Raw genomic sequence first — 24098 nt, 5'->3', positions numbered from 1 at the left:
GTTACATTCTAGAGTCTAAACTATGGTAATTACCGGAGGGAGACAGCCAAATATCCACAGCCCTATACGCTTTCGACAACCTTGTCCTCGAAGCAGATAGACGAACGAATATCAAACCTTCCATGTCCATCCCGATAAACCCAATCCCCCTTATTCCCAAAGTAGGTCGAGAACCACAGCTGCACCGAGTTCCAGGGGTAGACGAACCAGTTCTTCTCCGTTCCCTTATCGATGAAGTACTGCCACGATCAGTCTTGCTTCGCTCACAAAGGCATAAGGCAAGAGCTCGGGATAGGTAAACATACACTCCCACACTCGCTACTATGCACCGTCTCCCCGATTGCCTTGTGGAGTTTCACATCATACTCCGCCTCCCTATCTGCCCTCACTTCAACTGAAGCAGCCTGGCCAAGAAGAATCGGTTTGATCGCGTTCAGAACCATCTCAACTTGACTACCACTTCACGTCAGCACAGCCCTCACTCACACCCTGCGCCTCCAAAAAAAAGCCACGCACCTCTCAATAATCATAATCGTACTCGTATACACCCTCCCCGAATTCGGGCCAAGGATGTAAAAGAAGTTTGGGAAGTCGTGCATCGCAATGGACTTGTACGTTGCTTTGTGCCCGACCTCCTCCCAGGCCTGTTTCCTTGTAAGGCCATGCCGTCCGGTAATGGGGGTATCGTAGTGTGTTAGGTTGAAGCCTGTTGCGAGGAGGATTACATCGATGGGGATGTTGGTGCCGGATGTAGTGAGGATGCTGGTCGGCGTTATGGAGGAGATGCGGTCTGTTGTTAGGTGGACCTTCGGGGAGTGCAGGGCTGAGAGGTAGCCGCGGTCGAAGATGCGTCTCTACAGTGATTCAGTACGAGCTGTATTTCTTGGTCATTGACTTGCAGGTGGGAGGGAACATACCCTACACCCGAACTCGTATTTCGGGATCAATAAATCCCAGTATGATTCTGCTGCCGTCTTTAGGCAAGGTCTTGTAGGACATCAGAGGGATAAGTGGACATACCCGGGGCAGAGTGCTGCACGTATTGTTGGCTTCGCTTCTCCACAGACGCTCGGCCGATCTTGCCGAGTCTGTTGTTCTGGAAGCGGAACCAGGTGATCTCCATGTAGAGGAACAGAATGAGGCGGATGAGGTAGAGAAGCATCGGAAAGTGGCGGAGCACTGCTCGGTATGCTGGGGGGACTTGGTGGTTGTTTGCAGAAACGATATGATGGGGTGACTGGATCAAGCAATATCGGGTTAGGGTTAGCCGCGAGAATGTACATGGTAAGGCAGACGCACCCTCATAAACTGCGTGACGGACGCAGCCTCGTCAACTATAGCCGGTACCAACTGTGCAGCTGATGCTGTCCGGACCGTCAGCACTTCCACCACCATTGAAACAAGGTAGATAGGGCTGCTCACCCCCATTCCCAATAACAGCAACCCTCCTCCCCTTCAACTCAATCCCCTCCCTCCATCCAGCCGTATGCACAACCTCCCCCTTAAACCCCTCCAGCCCCGGAATCCGCGGTATCGCCGGATCAACCAGCCCCCCAACCGCCGAAATCAGCACCCGACACTCCTGGCGAAACACCGTCATGGTCCCCAAATCCCTCAACGTAACAACCCAGCTACCGCTCTTCTCCCTCCACTCCGCCCCAATCCACTCCGTGTTCCCCGTGAAATGCTCGTCGACGCGGTACTTCCTAGCTACAGTCGAAAGATACGACAGGATCTCGGCTTGCGGCGGGAACATCTGCGTGAAGTCTGGATTCGGCGCGAAGGAGTAGCTGTAGCAGAAGCCTGGGATGTCGACGGCGCAGCCGGGGTCTGAGCCTTGTTAGTACTATGGTAACTTCCAGTAGGTAGGTCGGTTGATCCATATGGGTGGTAGGGCTTACATGTATTCGCCCACCAGGTCCCGCCCATTCCGGGCTGGCGGTCGTAGATGGCGTAGTCGTTGAGCTGGAAGTCACGGGTTAAACGGCAGGCCATTGCGATGCCTGAGACGCCGCCGCCGATGATTATGACCCGGCAAGGGGGTTTCGAGGGCGTCATGGTTGAGTATTCGAGGTTCTGTCCCGTATACGGGCGAAATCGATGTGAATATCTCTCAGAGGTCTGCGCTATAAAGGACGAATGGGTATAGAAAGGGCCATGACTCAATTGCTGCATTCTTTAATGTAAGGCTTGATCTAAGATATTATATCCTTTTCTTGATGGTGCTGCCTTGCGGCCTATCTTCAAGCCAAGGGCTTCAGCCACGCCAACTGGGAAAAACTGCATGACGAAAACCCATCGGGCATACCGAGCCAGATTCTGAAACATCGGATCCATTCCGACTCCTCGACTCACTCAAAGCAAAGCTAAGCCACTCCTACCATGATCTGTATCCGAACCCAAGACACCCATCCCATGCATCCCAGCCCGACCATCCGAACGTGGCGTGCGTAGTTCCCCAATCCAACCAATCAGAGACCCTCGCTACGATATCCCTACAACGCTGGAACTGTTTCCCGATATCCGCGTGGTTCGTGGCGTTTCTTACGTGCATGTTTTTCGGGATTGCAGCCAGTAGGAATCCTCGATTCATGAACAGCCTGTTCTTCAGCCAGCCAGCCTCTTTGCAGCGGTCAGGTTTGAATCATGTAAGAACTGTAAGTATCAAATTGGGTAGACGGACAGCTGCATCCTTCGAATCTGCTTCTGAGTCCTTCAGCTCGGATTTGGCCGATCGTGCAGCCACGTCCTCTCCAAGTCTGCTCTTGAGTGACCGAGGCACGGTATGGCTTTAGTTATAGCGACCATTCCCTCGCCCAGATCTAGCGTTTGTTGAAGTCAACCACAGATTTATCCATTGAAGGCAGCAATCATGTTCACAGACGCAGCCCTCATCCTCCTCTACATCGGCCATCATGCCTCCATCCCAAACTTCTGGACAAGAGCCCTTCTGTCCCTCTTCATCCTAATTCTTCTCCTCGCTCTGATCACCCTAACAACAATGCTCCTCCGCGCTCTCCTCCCCCCACGCACCCTAACCCCCCTCTCCTCTCCCCAGCCTCTCTCCGTCCTAGGCAAACCCCTCCTCTTCCCCGTAACATTCAGTCATACGCGACTATCACCCATAAAAGACAAATTCGCCAACACGTTCCTCCTCCTCGGCGTCCCGGTCGGACTGCACGCAAGAATCGGAAACGTCCTCGCCATCGACGATGCCTCACTAACTCCGCTTGTCTCGCCGCCGCCTACGAACCAGTCCTTTTCCTGGCAAAAGGTCCTCGCGCATGCCAGCTGCTGGTTCAGCATCGATGCAGTCCGGATGTTGCACCGGGGTGACTACGGATTTGGTTTACGCGCGAAGCTGGATTCGTTTCTCAGGGAGCAGGTGCGTGCCTCATTTCCCACCCCCCGCCACCCCATAGTTTTAACACTCCGTCGAAGTGATCTAACGAATGCATGTAGGACGAAGACCCATCCCAATGGCCCCACGCCTACCTCCTCACGGTCCCCAAATTCCTCAGTTTCTCGCGCAACGTCGTGAGCTGGTGGTATCTGTACAACCGGCAACGTGAGCTCGATGCGCTGATACTCGAGATCAACAACTCGTACAACGAGAAGCGGAATGTCTTCCTGCGTCTAACACCAACGCCCGACAAGGCCAAGGCAGAGCCCAGTAGTGAACCAGTACGCCAACGTTGTGAGCAGAACGAAATCGAAGAAGAAGCAACGTACCTTGACAGCGACAACCTCATCACCTCATTACCCACCGCATCCAAGGCAAAATTCTACACAGGGACCTGGCGCAAACGGATCTTCGCCTCCCCCTTTGAAAAAGTCGACGGGCTCGTCTCGCAGCGCATGATGGATCCCTTGCGGCCGGAGTCTTGGAATCCAACCGCCTCATTCAGCAACATGACGACGCTGGACGAGGACGGTAAGCAAGTACGCATGGCGACGCGGTTAACATGTACACAGCCACCACTCGACCCGACAGATATGAGTCGGTGGGAATTAGCGTGCTTCTTGGTAAAGTGGAGTGTACCGGGCCTCTTCACGACGCTCGAGATCATCCTCAAGGCGCTGAGGATCAAGTTCTCCGGCAAGATGACGATGCATTCGAAGCCCCCTGTTAGGAGTGGGAGTGTGGGGAGGTATATCAGTGAACTGGAACTGTGCGTCCTCTACCTCCTATAACCGCTTCAAGCGAGAACGAGAACGATGCTGATATGTGTATTGGACAGGACGCTCGAGCCCTTCTTCGCCTCCTACCTAACCCACCTCATCACCAACCATTCCACTCCAATAAGCGTAACATACCTCGCATGCCGGTCCTACACAGCCGAAAAACACACCCTCCTCTCACCAACCGCTCGCAAGAGCCCGAACACTATACCTATTCGCAGCCTAACAATCGAACCCACAGACCCCGCATTCTACAGCCGGATCACAACCTACCCCGACATCAAGAGCGGACTGATCGCCGAGACGAAAATGACCGGCCACACAGCCGATCCAGCCGCAAGACCCCTGCTCGTGTCGGATCTGGATCTGCTGCTCGAGATCGTCGAGTCTTCGTTATCAATATCCCCGCCTCAGTCGGACACTGGGGACAAAGGGGAAGTCTTTGGATTTGGGCCGTTGATGGCTCAGTGGATCTTACGTCTATCTCGATGCTCCAGGTCGAGGTCGAGGTCGTTCATGGACGCTTTCGTCCTCTCCTCCACAGCAAACACGAATACGAATCGCTGCCTGGACCCAAATAGCAGAGGGCAGTATATCTCGACCATCCTGCGTCATTCCGCCGCGAGACGCGTCGCGTTCTCCTCGCAGCGCCTGCTAGGGATCTATACCTTGATATGCGCATGCCTCCTCCGCTGGACGCTCCTGCACGGCCTGTTCTCCATCTCACGGAGCTGTATTCCGCCTCTGCCTCTCTCACTTCTCAGGCTGCATTTCCCAGGGACACAGATGAGTCCCGCTTGGGCGCCATGGACGCTCGTGATACCCGTGTATTTCGCGCTCCTGGGCTTGGGTTCTGGACTGGTGCGGTTCGTACTGCGGTCGTTGTGAGATTCATGGGAGAGACCTCGATCTCTTGATATTCCTTCCGCGTAAGGAGGGCGAAAGGGTTGGTAGTTGGAGCGGTGTGATTGACCATGGTGGGTGTATATGTATCAACACGGGGAATCGAGATATCTTGCGAAGAGCAGAAGCGGCAACTGCATTGGAGAAAGCCCGGAAAACGAATAAACTTTAGCAGCGATCTGTTAGCTTGTCCAACTAGGCTATAAAGACCAATTGGCTATATAGCCCGTCCTTAGCCTCCAACAAGATCAACGGTGTTCGAAAGAACCTTGGATAGGTGCCCCATGCACAGAAATATATATTTACACACTAGAGGAGCCAAATCCTCAGCATATAGCAAGCACCTACACGGTCGCAAAACAATACTCTACAAAACACAAGAAACTCAAGGTAGTCAAAATATCAATATATTATCCATACAGATAAGCATTCTGCTAACTAGGTCATCTCATCATCATTTACTCATCCGAGTCCAGTGCAAAGCGGCTCAAGAACTTGAACACGGTCAGACCCTCCTCCAGTTCGCTGATGAAGTCCTCGCCGACGCTGTCGGCAACGAAGACACCCTCTCCACTGGTGTCGATGCCAGCGTTCTCCAGAGCGGTGGAGCCGCTGCCGAGAGCAGCGACGGGCTTACCGAAGCGGAAGGCGTCGACAAGGATCTCAAGAGGGCGACCGGCGGGGTACAGAGTCGAGCTGGGGTTGGCGGCAGACTTGGCGCCGAAGAGCTTCTCGGTGCCAGGGGCGACAACGACGGCGTCAAACTGGATGGCGTCGGAGGCGGTGTAGGTCTGGTTGACGCCGGTCTCGAAACGCTCAGCGACAACGACAACGTCGACGCTGTCGTTGGAAAGCTCGGCCTTGAGCGCGGTGGCGGCGCTGAAAGAGCCCTCGGCGTCGACGGAAGCCAGAACGGCGATCTTCAATCCGGCCAAGCTTGTGAGTCTGTGACCAAAGCCACCAATGTTGACGGTGGTGTTATCGTGGTAGTAGGTGTTGTCGGGCTCGGGAGCCTCAATACCAAGCGCAGTGGCGACGCGAGTGGCGAGGTCGTTGGAGATACGGTTGAGCTGGATAATGACGTTGTTCTTCACGACGTCGCTCTGCACGCCGGCCTGCTCGAAGCGGATGGCGTTGACGACGAACTGCTTCTCGGCGGGAATGAGGGAGTTCCAGAACAGACGAGGCTGCGACCAGACGTCCTCGAAGCTCGAGCTCTTGACGCGGACAAGGCTGCCGCTAGCAGTACGGTCAGGCGCAGTGAAGAATCCACGGCCGGCGGTCTGGTTGGCCTGCTTGAGGGTGCTGCCCTTGAGGGTGTTGGGGCTGTACGCGTCAGGGTTCAGAGGAATGAACATCTGCCCGGCACCGTCACGGTTGTTGTTGTGGATGGGAACGCGGGGCTGGTTGATGGGCAGCTGTTCAAAGTTGGGGCCGCCGTGGCGGTTGAGCTGGGTGTCGAGGTAACTGAAGAGGCGGCCCTGGAGGAGAGGGTCCTCGGTGAAGTCGACACCACGGACGATGTGGCCGGGTTGGAACTGTTGCCGTTAGAAGTGTCGAGTAAAATCGCGGATCAACGTACCATAACCTGCTCAGTCTCGGCAAAGTAGTTGCGAGGGTTGCGGTTGAGAGTCATCTTGCCGATGGGGGTCAACGGGACGTACTCCTCGGGGATGATCTTGGTGGGGTCAAGGAGGTCGAAGCCCCAGCGCTGTTGGTCTTCCTCGTCGACGATTTGCACGTTGAGCTTTCTGGTCAGCATACATCACCACCTCTAAAGAATCAGACGTACCTCCCACTCGGGGTAGCGGCCGGCGTCAATGGCCTCGAACAAGTCCTGGCGCAGGAAGTCGGGGTTCTTCCCAGAGACCTGCTGGGCCTCCTCCCAGACCATACTGGCCACACCCTGCAGGGTCTTCCAGTGGAACTTGACGAGCTTGCTGGATCCATCATCGGTCACGAAGCGGAAGGTGTGCACACCAAAGCCATCAACGTGACGGAACGAGCGGGGAATACCGTGACCGGCCATGGCCCAGAGAAGGGTGTGGAGAGCGGAGGGCTGCTGGCTGAAGAAGTCCCAGGCAGAGTCATGGTTGGTGGCGGCCTGAGGGATCTCGCGGTCTTGCTTGGGCTTAACGGCGTGGATCAAGTCGGGGAACTGGATGGCATCCTGGATGAAGAAGACAGGGATGTTGTTGCCGACGATGTCGAAGTTGCCCTCGTCGGTGTACAAGCGGGTCGCGAAACCGTGGACGTCGCGCGCGAGGTCGGAGCTCCCGCGGCTACCGGCGACGGTCGAGAAACGGACGAAGACCGGGGTTTCTTTGCCTTCTGCGGAGAGGAAGGAGGCGGCAGTGATGTTGGAGTAGTCGCCGTACGAGGTGAAGACACCGTGGGCACCTGCACCGCGAGCATGAACAGCGCGCTCGGGGACCTAGCCATTAGTGACGCGTTAGCGACGCTCAATTGACTCGGAAGACGAGAAGACAATCAACTTACACGCTCATGGTCGAATCGCTGGATCTTCTGACGGAAGATAAAGTCCTCGAGCAGGGTAGCGCCGCGCTCGCCAGCCTTGAGACTCTGCTGGTCCTCAATTGGGCCACCGACATCCGTCGTCAGGTAGACATCGGTGTCGTCGAGGTAGTAGTCGGACAGAAACTCCTCAGTCGCCTCCGTCGCATCGGGGTTCGTATCGCGACGGCCCAGCTCACCAGTCATATAAGGACAGACGGCATTGGCGACGCCAACCAGGCCGACCAGGCCGAGAGCTCGCATGATGAAGATAAGGATAGAGGAGAGGGAAGGGATGAGAATGCAGGAGGAGTCGGAGTCGAAGAAGGGAGCTGCATCCCTAGCGTAGGCCAGGACAGCCGGGTGTATTTATACAGGAGCTGGAGAGCGGCGATCGCCTCTGCAGGAACATGCTTGCTTGCCCTTGGGTAGAGGCCCACCGGGAAGGCACGTCGCTGGGCACAGCTTAGTTCAGCAGCAAGGTCTGGAAGGCGCAAACGAATGGCCGGGAATAGTTTCTGATTATTGAGGCTTCTCCACGGCTTCACCCACAGTACGTCACAGCTGTTAACCAGAAACGGGCAAAGGGGGCTCGGGGCGATGTCTCCTCGTGGTTAAGCAAACGCATGCCGAGCAGGCGATCCTCTTGGCCATCAGTAATTGTGGTCTGATGAGTGGTTGGCACTGGGAGCAGTTGTAGAGGTCTCGACCAGAGTGCTTGGTAATAACACAGAGAAGAATGAGAAGGAGAAGAGTCCACCGAGTGGCCGGGGCTTGGCATCAGGAGACTCGCCATGGCCAAGGCACCGATTCCCGCGCGCTATTGGTGTGACCGACTGTGTGATTGCGCTGATTGTGTGACTGAACGGAATTCTCCCTGCAAGCTGAGCATCAGCCAATACCCCAGCAATAGCTCGTCGTACAATTCCCTGATTGCTGGCAAGTAAGCCGCCCAACACGAGGTCTAAGAATAGTCTACGGCTTGCTACAGAGGAGAATCCCGGCTACTATGCTGACCTCCCACAGACGGTTGTTCGGCCGAAGCGAGATAACAAATTAGATCGGCAGGAGCTTTACTCTTACTGTGCTCCGGCCGTTGACGTTGAAGCTTCCGGGGTGCATCGTGCAGCATACAGATTACAGAATCAAATCTGAGACTGATCGACAGCGACGAGACGCGTGGATTCTGGAATTAATCTGACCGATGCAAAACTGGGGAAGCACGTCCTGTTGGAAATTAGTCAAGCGCTCAATCAGATGGCCTGCAAAGGCTGCTTTATAAGTTCGACTCTTCGCCCTCGTTCGATTTGCAATCCTCAACCGCCGTTGGCCCGCTGTGGAGCGTGGCGGAATAACACCCAAACGCCCGGCTATACGCAAATTACGCCACCAACAACTCAATCCGCGATAAGGTATGCTGAAGATAATCTTAATCTAAGATGTCTTCTATTCTACGCGATGTCTATCTTACAAAAGAGGCACTCGCTTGATGCGTCGCTGTGCCCTGCCCGAGTTGGGCCCGAGAATCGCCCACTCGGCCACGGTCGCGCCAACCTGATCGTCTCCATCCGCAAGGGCCTGGTTCCCTGATATTACCAATGTCGCGTACCGCCCAACCGGAACCTGCCCTTCGAGTTGAATTGTGGTGCTATTTCCGACCGGGATTTGGATCTTATCCAAGTCCGTGCCCTCTGGGTCGTACGGCCCAGACTGCTCGATATTGGTCAGGTTCGCTACAATCCGAACGTTCGGTCCTGGGGAGCTCAACGCCGCCACGGGGTCCTGCAGGGGCACATCGTGGAACATCACACTTGCATTGATAGGGGGTGCCGCCGCCCAATCAAAGTGGAATCCAGATGCGACTGTGAGCGATCGATCCATCGTGTAGCCCACGTCGACTGTGACAGAACTGGCGTTGGAAGAGCTTGGCTGCCAGCGCGTCGAGGTCGCACCGTCGACGACCGAAATCGGGAATTGGCCTTGCTCAAAGTCATCGCTCGAGAAGACTGGGCTGCACTGGATGAGATTGTCCTCGATCGTGTTGATCGTACCAATCTGTCGGTTGGGAACCGTAAGGCGTCCGTGTGCAGGCAGGCGGTACAACGTTGCATTGTCTGCTAGACCAACATACACAGGAATGGAGGCGTTTGCAAACCGGCGATCGGCAGTGTCCAGTGGCTCGCTCTGCGCGCGCTGGATCACAGTATGAGTGTAGTTGGACTGGGCTGAGATTGGCCATCCGCGCCAGTAGAAGGTCCGGTACTTCACATACGGAATTTGCGGCGGCAGGTTCGGTTCAATATGGATGGAATCATCGGGAAGCAATCGAAGGCCAAGATAGCCGAAGAGGACGGCTTGATTGGCGCCGCCGTGACCGGTCAGGAACGGGTACGCCGGGTGGGTGCCTCCGTTTATGCTGGCGTTATCCAACATCTGCTCCGACAATTGGAAGAAGGGCGCTCGCGCATACGGAGCATACGAGTACTGATGGTAGGTGTACGCTGAGCATCCAGATGGCGAAACGGCACCCGCGACAATGGAGAAGATAGCCCAGGTCATCGCCGGGCCGTCGGCAGACTGTCGATTAGCATAGTAGTCCAGATCAGTCAATGCCGTTTCCGCGGTGTAGTTGTCGTAGACTAAAGGATACGTAACGAGAACGATATCAGCCTGTTTGACTACGGCGGTGGCGTTCATTGTCGTGTACTCCAGTGTCACCCCATTCTCCCGCAACATCAGGACATTGTCCGAGATCTCCGACCATGTCTCGTTCGGGTCAAGGCCGAACTGCTGGCGGAATTCATTGGCGTACACGAGCGTCTCGGAAATCATCGGCATAGTGAACCCACCGGCATCGATGTGGTTTGCATATTCATCCTGAACTGTTAGCAGCGTGCATGATAAAGTGGCGCTGACTTACAGGATCCGTCATGTTGGTCAAGGTCCAGTAACTCCCGTTGCGCTCCACAATGCTCCCATACAACGCGGCAACCGAATCGTAAATCGGAAAGTGCTCTTCTCGGAATGTCTCGGTATCGCCGCTCGTCACCCATTGATAGATCAGTGAGAGCCCAATGTCGCCGTTCAGATGGTACTGGTAGTCCCAGCAAGCTCCGGTGCCCGTGCAGTTACCGAAGCGACCGCTTGTCCATGGGTAGATCGCAGCCGACGGGTCGATGTAGGTCTGATTCTTGGACCCGGTGTAGGTCGTCTCGATGTTCTTCTGCGCCTGCGGGTACATCTTTGTTCTAAAATTTGTCACAGCCTGGGCAGCCTCCGGGTGAGAAGCGACGAGCCCGGGCTGCATCCAAACATCCGCATCCCAGAAGATCATACCACCGTACGAATCAGAGACCAGGCCACCGACCGAAAAGCTGTTATCATTGAGAGATGCATTGGGCAGGAGACGGATAGCATTCTTCCCGACCGTGTTTTGCAGTAGGTAATAGGTATTGGCAACTGCGATGATGGCCGAGTTGATAATGTTCTCGTCTTCTGGGAGCTTTCCGGTCCGAGGGTCTACGTATCGATCGACGGAATCTTCATGCATGATGTTTGCCCATTCCTGGACATGGGATCTCAAAGAACGTTCGTACCCAGCAGTAAGAGCATCAGATACCGCTCGTTTTGCGGTCGCCTGAGGATCCGAGAATGCGTCTGTGGACGCAGCACCGACGAACTTGGTAACTCGGACTTTCTCATTGGCGACAAAATTGACGTCGAACGCTTGGGCGATAGACGACTCGTTGGTGCTCACATAAGACTTGCCATGTACGCGGTTGCGAGAGGAAAGATCTACATGTTCAGACGCAGTGATGTTTGCATACAGATAGGCAGCAACATCCGGGATGCCCCATGGTCGGACCGCAGAATATATAGCGCCGTCATCTTCCCCGGACTCCACAAAATCCGTCCGAACAGCAGAATACCCATCCAAGACATTAACAATTGTCGCTTGGATATCTTGCGACGGTACAATCTCCAGATCCACAATAGCCTGGTTGATATTCAACTTGTTAGCAAAAAGCCGATACGTGATCGCGTAGGATCCCTTATCGCCCACTGGCCTCCAAGTATACGACCACGAAAGAACACCCGCTTTGAAATCGTAGCTAGACTCAAAATCGCTGAGCGTTTCGTTGTCCACCGTCGAATCAAGGTAATCGTCGTCGCCGATGTCTAGAATGAGGCCGCTCCAGTGAGGTACGCCACTAATGACGCTTTCGCCCCCATATTGGTTCATCCACGGGAAGTTTGACCCGTTAGTTTCCGCCTGCAAATCGTAGAATCCGGATATCGTAGCGAAGGACTGCCGTCGCGAATACAGCGGCCAGCCGTTGATCACATCACCAGCGACTGGCAGGTCGAGCTCGAAGAATGGGCCGACGCTGGAGACACTAATGCCGAAGTAGCCGTTAGCGACCGAGCCGCGAGATTGGTAATGTCCTTGATCGAGAATGCTCGTCGTCAGAACCCATTGGTCTTCATCCCATATTACTCCCGGAAACATCGTCTCGTAGGTGTTGTTGGACGGTCTGGACGCATGGCTCCCGCAGTGGTTCCTCACGCAATTTTCCACCCGCGCGTCATCGTGCGAAGAGGCCCGACCTCCGGTAGGCAGCAGCAGGAAAGGCAATAATGTAAAGACTGGCTAGAGGACACATTAGTCGCGACATGGAGATTGTAGAAGCAGCCGTACCTTGAAGCGCATCTTGACGCTTCTAGGAACGCAGAAACGCAGAAAAAAATAGACGAGGAGGATATCAGCTCGCCGTGAGGCAGCGAGAAATCGAGAAACGCTCGCTAATAAATAATTTCGCACCAAGACAGAGTGGCAACCAAGCTCATGGCATCTCCAGCATCATATCCAAGACGAGCAAGTTGAAAGAAGATCTCTCGGCGCTGACGGGCGCCCAGACCCCAGGTCCCCGCAAATTCTGGAGATGCCGGAAATCCGATGCGACCTCACTGACTCACTGACGTTTGTTTCCCTTCTGGACCCGTGATCATTCCTTGACCTGCCGCAAAGAAAACGCATGAATTATGATTGGAAGGGAAATTATGGGACAGCCACGCGGGAGCGCCCAGCTTCATCGCGATTTGGCTGCCGTTGACGTTATGATCTAACGGTTGACCATTCCGCAGCACTCGACGCGTGGTATAGTTTCCGGAATTCACGGGAAACCAAACAAGGAACGGTACGCCTGGTCAGCTGGCCTGCGTTGACGAAGTGGAGGTTCGTGGAAAGACTAGAAAACAATGTTCCACAATTAGCCCGATAATTCAGCGTCATTCGGAGTCGGAGTGGGACAGACCACGAAACTTTAAGCTTCATTCCGGGGAGAAAATCAGACCTGGAGAGGCCGACCAACATTCTGTAGGTACAGTAGTAAAGCTCCTTTTCCCGGGGGTTGGACGACGTTGGCAGGCTTGACCAAGGCGCTGAACTTGTCTGAGCTTTCGGCGGCTGGTGGCGCAGGGAAATAAAACTGGAAACTGCGGGGAGACCGGTGTCAAAGGGATACTTTGGTTCGTTCAGAAAATGGGATCCCGATGACGGCGAGCGAGATGACGGAGATGTGATGGAGATCCGACTGGGGATCTGAAGCTGGAGGCCCGCGGGGAAAGAAGTTGGCAGCCTCGGCCCTCAGGCAGCACATCGCCGGCGATCGGTCACCCAGAAGAAAACCAAGTCAACAACGCTCTTTCCCAGCCTCGCCCACAATGGCCAAACAAGCCTTTTGCCGGGCGACTTGTCAAATTTCATTCTAGCTGATGATCCATCCTTTCAAGAAGCTGACCACCACCACGATAGGGAAGTCATTTTTGACCGTGACCATTTTCCTGCCCCGCTACGGCAGATCCCTGAAATGGGCTGTGCACCTCCATACGGGGAGGGGAGCCTCTGCCATTTACAAAGATAGCTTCTACGGCTACTCCTTCGACCTGGGGACCCTTATCGAATCGTTCCGCGTCGGCGAGATCGAATACCTGTCGTCGTGCCAGTCAGAGTCGGCGAGGCATGAGTGGACACTAAAACGCTTATTTCGAATTACCAGGATTACATGATGGAAGTGCAGGAAGCTCTGGAAGCTCTGGAGCAGAAGGCAGACTTGGAGGATAACGAGATGACGACCTGGATTACGCAGAAATCAAACGCTTTCTACGCCAGAAACGAGTTACAATGATGTGACAACAGCGACTACTTGTCAAGCAAGGAACGAGTCGCGGATTATTCCGTACTCTGTGGAAGAGCGTTGTCTTCTACATTTCTCTGCGTCAGAGTTACATCGTCACGAGGTCCTGTCTCACTGTTGGCATGATATGATTTGCGGACTATTGCATGACAAGTCCTTTTAGCTAACAGATAGCACGATCCGTGCACCTCACGAAGACCGCATGCGCCTCCATGCTTCCTTCCGCAGCGCAATGGCCGTGTCTCGTGTTCGTTCCATGGCGGACTGGTTTTCAATCGCTCGACGCAGGAGAAAATGAAGGCACTCCTCCAGTGATCCCCACGCAAGGCACTTGAAACCCCCTGGCAGCGCAACCTCGAGGGCCTTGACCTCGTCGACGTCGTTCGAATTGTATGCAAGCAACTCGCAGCTTAGCTCGTCTGCCATTCCCTGCAGCTGCACCAACTCGACAGGAATTGTCGGAAACCTGTTCTGCAGCCGGTGTCGCGACAGCGAATAGGCCTTTCGCACGCTTTCCGCGTTATGCGACGCAACAAACAACTCGACTTTGGGAAATACGTGCGATTCGCCCGTGGGATACTGTCGCGTGAGCAAGGATTGTACAATGTGGTTGTAGTTGGCATCTGTCTCGGCTTTGGTGTCATGGATTCGCGACCGATAATCGTGGGCGATGTAGGCACCTCGAACCAGCTTGATCCCAAGCGCCCATCCTTCTGTTTGTGCCAGTTTAAGGTGCCGGCTAACGTTCTCCGTCGATGCCTTGAGATACGCCTGGATGGTGTTGAAGACGACCACCTTGTCCTGGTGGTTGAATTGCCTCATTAAATCAATAGTCCAGTTGTCAATGGCCGATTGGAAAACCTGCTGCTCTGCATCGATCCATAGCCGTGATCCCTGCGCCGCAGCCGTTGCACAGATCTCAAGAATCGCTGCCTGCATTCGCGGTGGTGGGATCGGATCGCCTCGAGTGAGAGCATCGACCGCACTTGGGCCCGCTCCGGTGAACCTATCAACTGAGCTTTTGTCTTTGAAACGGATGAAGTACGTACTTGACGTTCATGCAGTCGCCAACTCCGATCATTCTGAGCGTTCGCAGATTACCGTCCTTCCATTCATCGACGGCACGGTCTAGCGCTTCCTGCTTCGCATCTTCGGGTGTCGCCGGATCTTTAACGTCAATCTGTGCCACGGACTCGCGGGCGTACCCCAGGGTCACTCCCTTATATCCCAAGGCTTTCATCTTCTGGACTGACTGGCGGACCTCTGCTTCGTTCTCTCCGGCGCAAAAGTGGTTGTAGATTGTCGTGCGCAGGAGGTGGCGCATAACTGGATTTCTCGACGGATGAATCAACGAGGACTTTGAATCAATCACATACTTGAGCAATCCCAGACACGGCCTGAGCAGCGGCGACGACATCAAGGAAGTGAAGAACACGGAGTAGATGAGGCTCTTTGTCGGCAAGACCGCCAAGGGCGATACTTTGGCAGACGGCGTGCGATGTAGGACGACATGGTTCGTAGTTGACGAACTAGATGAGCGCCTTAGTCCGGTACAAACTACTATCGGGACTTTCTGCCATAAGATTTTGGAGTGCATTTCGCTGATTGCTGCAGACTTGAAGCAGGACGATGTCACGTTGTTTAAGTACCTATCTCCAAGTGAGGGGTTCATTCGCTAAGCCACTACATACGACCTCGCCCTGCAGCCACAGCGTACCCCGCGATACCGATCCCCGATCTGGTTGCCCGACTTGAGCAAACACTTATTTTGGAGTACCTAGGTACCGACCGGCCCGGTTTCCCCATCCTTGCCGCACAGGCACTGTGTAGCATTCATTCGTCATCGATCGGCTCTCCCACCTTCAACATTCCCTCTCCCACCGTCAACATTGCCTCGGCAAACAGTGCCCTGATACCACTCTTCTCCAATTGCAGCATTCCGCGAGCAGTAGGCCTTGAGTTGTCGGAAATAACATCTCTCAGCCCTCCTGGGTGAACTCCATGTCTCAAAAGTCCCCCCAGTCCCTCCAGCACCTGCGCGAACATCTCCTTCATCTCGTTCCTGCTCATGCCCCTAGCCACGCACGCGTCCAGGATCCCATCAAGGGGAAGCGTGAACATAGCCATCGAGGATCTGACTGTCGTGGTCACGGTGTCAAACTCAAGATACGACATGTAGCTGACTTTGCCGACCTGCTCAAAGATCCATGTCACCATGCCGCCACGTCCCTCGCACGCGCTATTATCCTTGATAATAGTCGTAGACTTTCGCACTAACACGGCATCGTTCGGTCTTGCCTCCACGAACGTTGGCCATCCATTCCCCTTACTACGATAAGCGGCGGGGATGTCTGTTGGTAGGCCTCCATTCACAATACTAATCACCAACTTCCCCTTCAAAGCGTCCACCACTTCCTGGTATTTATCATCGAGGTCATCCAAATCGTCTTCGTGACAAGCGAAAAGAACAATGTCTGCTTGCTGCATGCAGTAGATTTGCTCTTCCGCAAAGACCGTAACTCTGTTTTTGTCCACTTCGTGCTGGGCTCGAAGTCTCTCTGCGGAGGCAAAAGTTTTGAAGCTGACGACGAAACGGGTGATCCTTGCTGGGCCTCCTCCCGAGCGACTAACAGCTTGGGGAGACGTTGCGTCTAGGAGGGCGCTGAGGATAGCGGAGCCGACCTTTCCTTCGTGCTGTTAGCCTGAAATGAGAGCCATCATGGGGAATAAGAACCCACAGCCTATGAAGGCAAGCGTAGTCTCTTTGGAACTCATCCTGAAGAGCGGCTGGACGATTCAAAAGGTTGAACTAGCTTGTCGAGATAAAAGTTGAGCGGAAAAATAAATGGGTTGGAGCAACGGAGAAGGTCGAAATGTATTAGCAAAGAGATTGTCGCTTAGGGAAGGGGTGATGCCAGAGGAGGGGCAAAGAAAGGTTTGAAATGAAAGAAGAATAACACATCTGGCTTACCACAGGAACATGCAATCAGACCTCAATCAAACAAAACACAAAAGACACCACGACATACGTCCACCAAATCAGCCAGACCGCCCATGGCTTCTGTCCCCGGCAAATGCATCATACAAGCTTGACTCATCTTCAGCCCTCAAACGCCTGATCCCATCGACTGTTGCCTTTGCCAAAGTTTCCCTCACCCCTTTTTTCTCGAGCGCCCACCTATCCCTATCCGCCCATATCCCCGGCGTCGAGACATTTTCATTCAGCAGAACAGGGCTCATTCCACGATCGAGCAAGTGAACCATTCCCTTCAGCATCTGTTTTCCGATCTGGAGCGCCTCATTTCTTCCAAGTCCTTCAGCCACACATCCATCAATAATCCCTTGAAATGCCGTCGCCGCCAATCCCATCGAACCGCTGGCCAGCATTGCCGCTGCGTCAAACTCGTCCGGAGGCACTATCTCGACCTCCCCTATCAATTCGAAGAGCCATATTACCTGGTCGTTCCGATCCAGGCGTTCCTCATTTCCGCCCCTGTCGTTTGGATGGCTCTCGATGACGGTCATGCACTTGCCCACCTTAGCCGCAATGTTCGGCCTCGCCCTGATTACCTCTGGCATATGCAGATGCCAGCCCCGACCCTTCAGGATATAACGTTGGATATCCTGCACCGAGACTCCATGCAGAAGACTAACAACCGTTGTGAGAGGGACTGTGGACTCCAAGTCGTACTTCTGCAAGACCGTTTCTGCCTTGGAAGGTGGGCACGCGAGGATCACTACCCGGGCCCTGGTAAACAACGACGATCTCATCTCTTCCTCGCTTAGAAATATGATCATGTTTCGGGCTTCCGGTCGGTCGAACGTCTGTTCAAGTCGGTCTGCGGATTCTTTCGTCCTTGTGACAACGTAGAAATGGAGGTGGCTTTCGGGAGAGTCGTCCGGGGCATTGCGGGCTATTCGTAAGAGACCTGCGAGTATTGCGCGGCCGATTGTCCCTTTAACCCCTCTTGTTAGCGACATCGCATCGCACGGAGTAAAGGTACAGGTATGCTTCGGGACGGGACTCACCGCATCCAATGATGGCAATGACTCTGCCATCTGGGTCAATCAGGGAAGGGTCAACTGGGGAACTTGATCCAGAGCCTGACATGTCGGAATCTGACATGCTGGACACGTTGGCGAAGTTGTTCCGAATCGCGGCGCTGTTTGGTGGGGGTGAGGTAGGTGATGCGACTAGATCTTGTCTCGCGGGATTAAGATAGAGCCGGGAGTTTGCTTTCATTCGAGATGTCGAAAGAGTAGAGTGGCAAAGAATGGGCTGTAAAAGGTGGAAGGAGGTTTGGGGAGTTTCCCACTGGAGGTGCACTTGCTCACTTTACCACAACATCACCAGGACAACATGAAGGACAACCAACCCCATTATCATCACAGCCACCAAGGCCTCTTCTAACCTGGATCATCATCTTTATTCTGTGACACAGTGCCCTTTTATTTGTTCTGGTGAGTTTTGCCTTTGCATTCCCTTCATCAAGACGCCACTCTCTCTGCTCCGTTGCCGGAAGGAAACGGGGAAAGTTTCATTCGCGATTTTGAGCTGATCATTGCAACCAACGGTCCAACTGAAAGACAGCTACATGCTTCTTCCGGTCGCGAAGACCCCTCCGGATGTCAGTTCGACTGGACGGTGGGTATCTTGCCTGGCAAAGAAAAACCCCTTGTTTCTAAACAGTGAAGGACGTTGAGCTAAATCTCCCCTACCTTGTCAATTGCCAACCATCGCGAAAAGCCACCGCAAAGGCTCATCCGCATGCTTAGGGACAACAAGACAATTGCTTCCCCCAACAACCTGCAACCCTCTCTCAGCACAAGACACAGCGGTTACAATAATCGGCGGCGGATATCCTGTTTTGCTGGGCCAGCCCGGGTCAATCAACGAATCCATCTGCCAGGAATCCTTGCCTTCCAACAGGCTGACGGCCAGCTTGTCGAAGAGATACCCGCGAACGTCATACTCCTCGCTCAGGAGGTTGCTGGCCAGAAGACGGGAACGCCAAGAACACGACGTCCGATATTTCCATCGCAACCACGTTCGTTTTGCGCCGCCGCTGGCAAAGACTGAGGTGACAGTGAAAGGTGAGTGGAATGGGAAGAAGATGGATGGTTGATTGAGGGGTATCCAAGCCACGGCGTGAGGCTGACAGCGGGGTAAGTGACATATCCCAGGGTGATTTTGGAAGCAGGCGCAGCCTTTCCTGAATATCTGATTGACTGAACGCTGTTGTCTCAGCCGCATCATTGTTAGCGTGGATCCAATAAAACCCGGACACCGTTCGTACAACCGTCTAGGCGGACACGGCTGGCGCTTTCTCGACGAGAACATAGGTGAGGCGTCCTCCCCCGCCCCTCCGAATCTTAAAAGCTTCTCTACCTCTTCATAGTGCATGATGTCCGATCCATTCTCTGTCAGCGCTGGAGTGGTCGGCGTGGTGTCTCTTGGCCTTACCCTTGGACAGGGTTTCTTGCGCTACTACACGCCGTGGCACGACTATGATGATGAGATTCGAGGGTTTACCGCCAAAGTCAATGGCCTTTTACGCACCTTACGCCTGCTCAATAGCTTCTTGTCGCCGGAAACTGAACTACACCTTCCATCTGACCAATATTGCCTTTTAGTGCAGGATAATCTAGCATCCTGCGAAAAGGCATGTCGGCGCCTGGAGAAGATATTGGAGGAATGCAAATCCACCACCTCGAACGTTCCAAGTTCGTCTTCTATGTCGAAACGTGATCGGTTTCGACTTCATGTTGAGAGAGCCGCCTACCCTTTCAAGAAGGGGACATTGGTTACACTGTCAGAATTGGTGTCGGGTTTGCAAGATAACCTGAATCTCGCTGTTCAGCTCCTGACAAGGTACGGGATAATCGCTTTCTCTAGATTTACAACTCTCGTTCTCGGATTAATTAAGTTTCAAGCGCTCTCATGCGTCAGCAACAGAGGCAGATACAAGACGTCATATCAAGAACGTCATCTATTGACCTGAAAACAACGAAAATACTCACGGTCGTCGAGCAGCAAGAAACAGGCACCAGCTCCCAAGCTGTTTTTCAGAGCTCGTCAATTAGGTCTAGAGCGACTCATCCCATCCAGCCCGCGATGCCAGAACCGAGTCTACTACGAGACCTTTGTGACAAACAGCAGCTCATGAATTCCTGGTTGCGGAGGAAGCGAAGGGTGCCCGGGTCACAAATCGAGCAGATCTCACAATACTGTACCTGCCGTCGGATGACGCGATTTGGATCACAGAGCCACCGGTCTTTTGGCCGATGGTTCTTCCCCGCGTCCTCATGCTCGACCTATTCGCTGCACGAAGAGTCCTGCCCGTTGTATGTCGACGGTCAACAGGCGTCAGGGTTTGCCGGGAGTTTCACATTCTGCAACAGATTTCTGGGGTTTTCAGTGCAGGTCATGATGACTCTGACGAGGGGCGCAGGCTCCTTTGCAATTAGCCCAGTGATTCGGATGCAGGCTGTGGTGAGCCGCGACTCCCCAGCGTTTTTCTATCTACACCATGCTGGCATTGATAGAGATGCCAATTTTGAAGAGATACAAGCGGCTCTTCTCAGGATGTTCCACACCGGGGAGGCCAGCCCAACGGATCGTCTTGAGGATGGGAGCACAATCTTACATGTAAGTTTAGTTCAGCTCGTGATTGCAGTTCCTAGTACGGTCACGATCAACCTACACTGACGCCTTACGATAGGCGCTTTGCTCCTCCTACATCGAGGCCGAAATCAGGCGTGAGTCAAAATCCCTTGGCGATTTCAAAGCATTGGTCAAGTCAATGATCGATGCTGGTGTACCTTACAACGAGCGCGATATCCGTGGCAGCACGGTATCTGACCGCCTTATTCGTTATGGTCGCTTCAATGAAGTGGAAGGTCACTTGTCTCCATCTGACCAGAAGTTGGGCGCTCTGGAAATTCTTTTGAATTCCGGTGGATCCCTGAATTCGCCTGTGCTGGAGAATGGTGGGAGCTGGTACTGTGACGCATCACAAGTTGCACGATATCTACTGCCAAGATTTCTCCACGGTACGTAAGTCGACTGAAAAATAACCATATTACTATTCTAACTGGCTAGAGTTTGAGTTTATGGAGATCGAAATTGCCATTTTAACCAGATCAGAAGAATCTCTCAAGCGTTGTTTGATGCCAGAGGATAACCAACGATTTCATGACGCATTCATCACGGGATACTTTCACCTTCTCCATCTGTCCCTGGGCTGGCCGGATGGGCTGGTCCTGTTGTTGGAGTCGCCGCTACGTCAGTCCGCTGACCTTATCAAAGACGGTCCCCGTTTCGTACACCCAGTTGGGGATTGTTTTTGCTGGGCATGCTATGAGGGGGAAACCGAATGTGCCTTAATACTTCTGGGATTCCTTGAATTCGTTGAACTGGGTCATCTATTTGCAGCGGCCGATCTCAAGGACGTCTCCATTCTAATAGGGATAATTTCGGCCCTGGGCAAATCCCGACATGACCTCCAGAAGCTGGCTCTAGAACACTTGCCGGATGATGTTGTGCGAGCACTTTCTCTGCCAATCAGCGGACTCTTGGACACCAAAGCTTTTGACGTGCACAGGGAATCGGAAGACTGCAACATTGATGTGCCCTTGCACTGGAAATTGACCGCCTCTGTATACAGTGTGGTGGGTGGCGACATAGCAATCTTCGAACGTCTTTATGCTGCTGGATTTACGGAATTAAACCAGTGTGGTAGAAACGGCATCACACCCCTCATGAAGCTTCTTGATCATCAGAGACCCTCACCTGACCCGTATGCTCCTTTAAAGAGCGTGGAATGGATGGTCCGTTGGGGTGCCAGCCTCTATCAAGTCTCAGGGGATGGGTATGCTTCAATCTTCTATCTAAGCACCCGCATTGGAATGATCCTACGATCTTGGGGAAAACGGTACTCTCAAGACAAGAGTCTTGCATCGCTCACGACCACACAGGATCTAGAAACGATCAAGTGCCTTTGTCTGCTCATGCCGGCCGGCTCACGGGACGGCTGCTCATGCGCGTGTACATCTGGAAATGGTGGCTGCACCTCATTTCAGCAGATGCTTCGAGCCTTCATCAGAGTCCGTTACGAGAGCTTCTGGGAATCCGCTTTCGCATCACTCGCCGCCATGATTGACGAGCTCCTGAATTTTCCATCAAAACCTCTTTCAGCCGATCACGGTCTTGATATTTCTCATCAGCTCCTGCGCTACCTACATTCGAAGCCCTGGAAATAACGCATACGTGCCATGACAATCAAAGGAAGCGCCCCACTATGGAATTCAGCAGGATGGACGAGGCAGAGGTCCAAGAGATACGCGAAGAGGAAGCCACGCTAATCAGTCAACTAGAGGAATTGATTGTCGAGTTCACCATGAAGTACAACGAACTTGGGCTTGGACTGCATGACTTCATCCAGGAGTACTGGGGCCCTCGCATAGACAGCGTTGTTTATCCAGATAAAGCGGATCTCGATCCGGGACACAAACGGCGAGTCCAGGAGGTTGGTGTGATTCTGGAACCGACTAGCGACTCGGGGTCTCAATATGTTGATTCATTTTAATTTCATTTCTGTTTCCTCTTGGATGTCCCCTTTTCTGTTTCTGCTATTTGAGACCGTCCCCTGATTACACCTTGCATAGCCCTGAGTCACTACCCTCAAGATGCAACAATGCCACCTGGCAACTTTTCTCGGTTGCATATCGATCGTTACCCAGGTACGTCTACATCACTCGAGAGGGTCTGGATATTGACTCCATCTAATCGACTCTAGGACGCTAGCAGTAGGCCGGGGACTATATCATTGTTCTGGACCATGATCTTGCACCACTATTGTATCTATAGTGATGTCTATGTCAATGCCTGAATTTGCAAGGCCGGACAATCTCACAATGCCTTCCGAAACGAAACATCGGCTATATACGTCTTGGCTATAATCATAGCCCCTGACCACGTCCGCTCGCTTTTATCGACATGATCGGGGGTTATATGGCTGCCGGCAGTGGGTTCTTATGGCACCCTTCTGAGTACAGTACGGAGTACGGCAAGTCGAAGCCCGCTTCCCCCGTTGCGTTGAACAGGGCGACATCACCAAGACAATGACATTCGAAGCAGTGAGCTTGTCCTTTTTGCTGGCATCCGTCCCGTCTTCTCGTCTTCCGATCTGTCTGGGTACAGCTAAAAATACAATCAACGCATCCAGTCAAGCGACGCCCAGCCAGTGCAAGAAGGCATCGCCATCCAGATTCGAGAGCAGCTGCAATCTAACCGACATAGTTCCAACCTCGACTAGTACCTCCTTCTCTGCGTTGAATAATCAGCTTCCAGCGCCCGTCGTGCACACCACTCCTGTGGTCACTTTCCTTATGAGGCTCTGTTGACTCGAACCTGGCACATACGACCACAGGGTGTGGAGAACAGGGCTTCCCGTCCGCTCAGCCGTACTTAAACCACACGCCGGCTGGTTAGTAGTATGGTGGGTGACCACATGCGAATCCCAGCTGTTGTATGTTTTTTGTTTTTGACAGTGGAGCAATTCTCTACTGGTGGTCGTGATGGACGTGGGTGGCTTGTTTAGGAGGCCAGCGTGGGGCAGCGTAGCCCTCCCTCAGCAACTTGCTGACGGAGGAATAATCGTGTGCCACTTGTTCACCGCTATGGTTTTTACCTGGTTTTAAGATTCCTTGCTTTCTTGTCCAAAGAATGAGACGGGTTTTCTCTATTAGGGTACGTGTGACTCGATGAGGTGGTGATCAAACTGAAGGCATAAACAGACACAAGTAGTATGAGACAACTGACCTTCTCTTAGACCGTGCTTCAAGGCCCTCAGCTGATGCCATACATATACAGTCTAAACGGGACAGCAGTCATTCACCTGCATATTAGACCAGTGTCCTGCTCAGTCACAGAGTACGTAGTGCTTAGTCACCTACGGGGCGGGATGTGTAGTCTCAACTTCCAAGTCTGTTATTACTTCGCCCTCTTCTTCCCCAGTCCTCCCCCGTCAATCCATCAAAGAATCCATCAAGAATCCATCCGGGGCATGTCATTCAACATCCTCCCCACAGAGATCGTCCTTCTGATTCTAGACTGCATCGATTCAACCACAATCCTCCAGCGCTTCTGCCTCCTCTCCAAGAAATTCCACGCAATCGCTCAGCCCCTCCTCTACCGCGAGATCATCGTCAGCGCCGAAGATTCCCTGCTATCCCTCCTCCTCCTCTGTCGCACGATAACTACCTGTCCGTTTATCGCAGCGCAGGTTCAGCTACTCGATA

The 24098-nt window shown here is 53.5% G+C and overlaps 7 protein-coding genes across 7 annotated transcripts; 2 read left to right on the top strand and 5 right to left on the bottom strand.

Annotated features, from left to right (window-relative positions):
• Positions 1 to 62: 62 nt before the first annotated feature.
• DSM5745_04412 (flavin-containing monooxygenase) lies at positions 63 to 1995 on the bottom strand (the record flags this gene model as incomplete). Its single annotated transcript, XM_026746428.1, has 8 exons — positions 63 to 239; positions 306 to 453; positions 517 to 854; positions 918 to 964; positions 1021 to 1237; positions 1300 to 1364; positions 1423 to 1830; positions 1902 to 1995. The coding sequence occupies 8 exons, from the start codon at positions 1993 to 1995 to the stop codon at positions 63 to 65; spliced, it is 1494 nt and encodes a 497-aa protein (XP_026605424.1).
• Positions 1996 to 3001: 1006 nt separating this feature from the next.
• On the top strand, positions 3002 to 5070 carry DSM5745_04411 (uncharacterized protein; the record flags this gene model as incomplete). Its single annotated transcript, XM_026746427.1, has 3 exons — positions 3002 to 3385; positions 3463 to 4172; positions 4242 to 5070. The coding sequence occupies 3 exons, from the start codon at positions 3002 to 3004 to the stop codon at positions 5068 to 5070; spliced, it is 1923 nt and encodes a 640-aa protein (XP_026605423.1).
• Positions 5071 to 5543: 473 nt separating this feature from the next.
• cat1 (catalase catB) lies at positions 5544 to 7863 on the bottom strand (the record flags this gene model as incomplete). Its single annotated transcript, XM_026746426.1, has 4 exons — positions 5544 to 6623; positions 6668 to 6832; positions 6878 to 7519; positions 7585 to 7863. The coding sequence occupies 4 exons, from the start codon at positions 7861 to 7863 to the stop codon at positions 5544 to 5546; spliced, it is 2166 nt and encodes a 721-aa protein (XP_026605422.1).
• Positions 7864 to 9066: 1203 nt separating this feature from the next.
• treA (alpha,alpha-trehalase treA) lies at positions 9067 to 12310 on the bottom strand (the record flags this gene model as incomplete). Its single annotated transcript, XM_026746425.1, has 3 exons — positions 9067 to 10476; positions 10520 to 12250; positions 12299 to 12310. 3 exons carry the CDS (start codon positions 12308 to 12310, stop codon positions 9067 to 9069), a joined length of 3153 nt encoding a protein of 1050 aa, XP_026605421.1.
• A 1675-nt stretch (positions 12311 to 13985) lies between these two features.
• DSM5745_04408 (putative proline oxidase Put1) lies at positions 13986 to 15393 on the bottom strand (the record flags this gene model as incomplete). The annotated part of the gene is made up of 2 exons (XM_026746424.1): positions 13986 to 14802; positions 14846 to 15393. 2 exons carry the CDS (start codon positions 15391 to 15393, stop codon positions 13986 to 13988), a joined length of 1365 nt encoding a protein of 454 aa, XP_026605420.1.
• A 236-nt stretch (positions 15394 to 15629) lies between these two features.
• DSM5745_04407 (pyrroline-5-carboxylate reductase) lies at positions 15630 to 17922 on the bottom strand (the record flags this gene model as incomplete). Its single annotated transcript, XM_026746423.1, has 3 exons — positions 15630 to 16478; positions 16953 to 17752; positions 17826 to 17922. 3 exons carry the CDS (start codon positions 17920 to 17922, stop codon positions 15630 to 15632), a joined length of 1746 nt encoding a protein of 581 aa, XP_026605419.1.
• Positions 17923 to 19201: 1279 nt separating this feature from the next.
• On the top strand, positions 19202 to 22058 carry DSM5745_04406 (uncharacterized protein; the record flags this gene model as incomplete). Its single annotated transcript, XM_026746422.1, has 4 exons — positions 19202 to 19668; positions 19731 to 20445; positions 20519 to 20849; positions 20899 to 22058. The coding sequence occupies 4 exons, from the start codon at positions 19202 to 19204 to the stop codon at positions 22056 to 22058; spliced, it is 2673 nt and encodes an 890-aa protein (XP_026605418.1).
• Positions 22059 to 24098: the final 2040 nt, after the last annotated feature.

This window comes from Aspergillus mulundensis (genome assembly GCF_003369625.1).
Source record: "Aspergillus mulundensis strain DSM 5745 chromosome Unknown scaffold_3, whole genome shotgun sequence".
In the NCBI taxonomy this organism is placed as follows: domain Eukaryota; kingdom Fungi; phylum Ascomycota; class Eurotiomycetes; order Eurotiales; family Aspergillaceae; genus Aspergillus; species Aspergillus mulundensis.
This window is presented reverse-complemented; position numbering and strand designations above follow the sequence as displayed.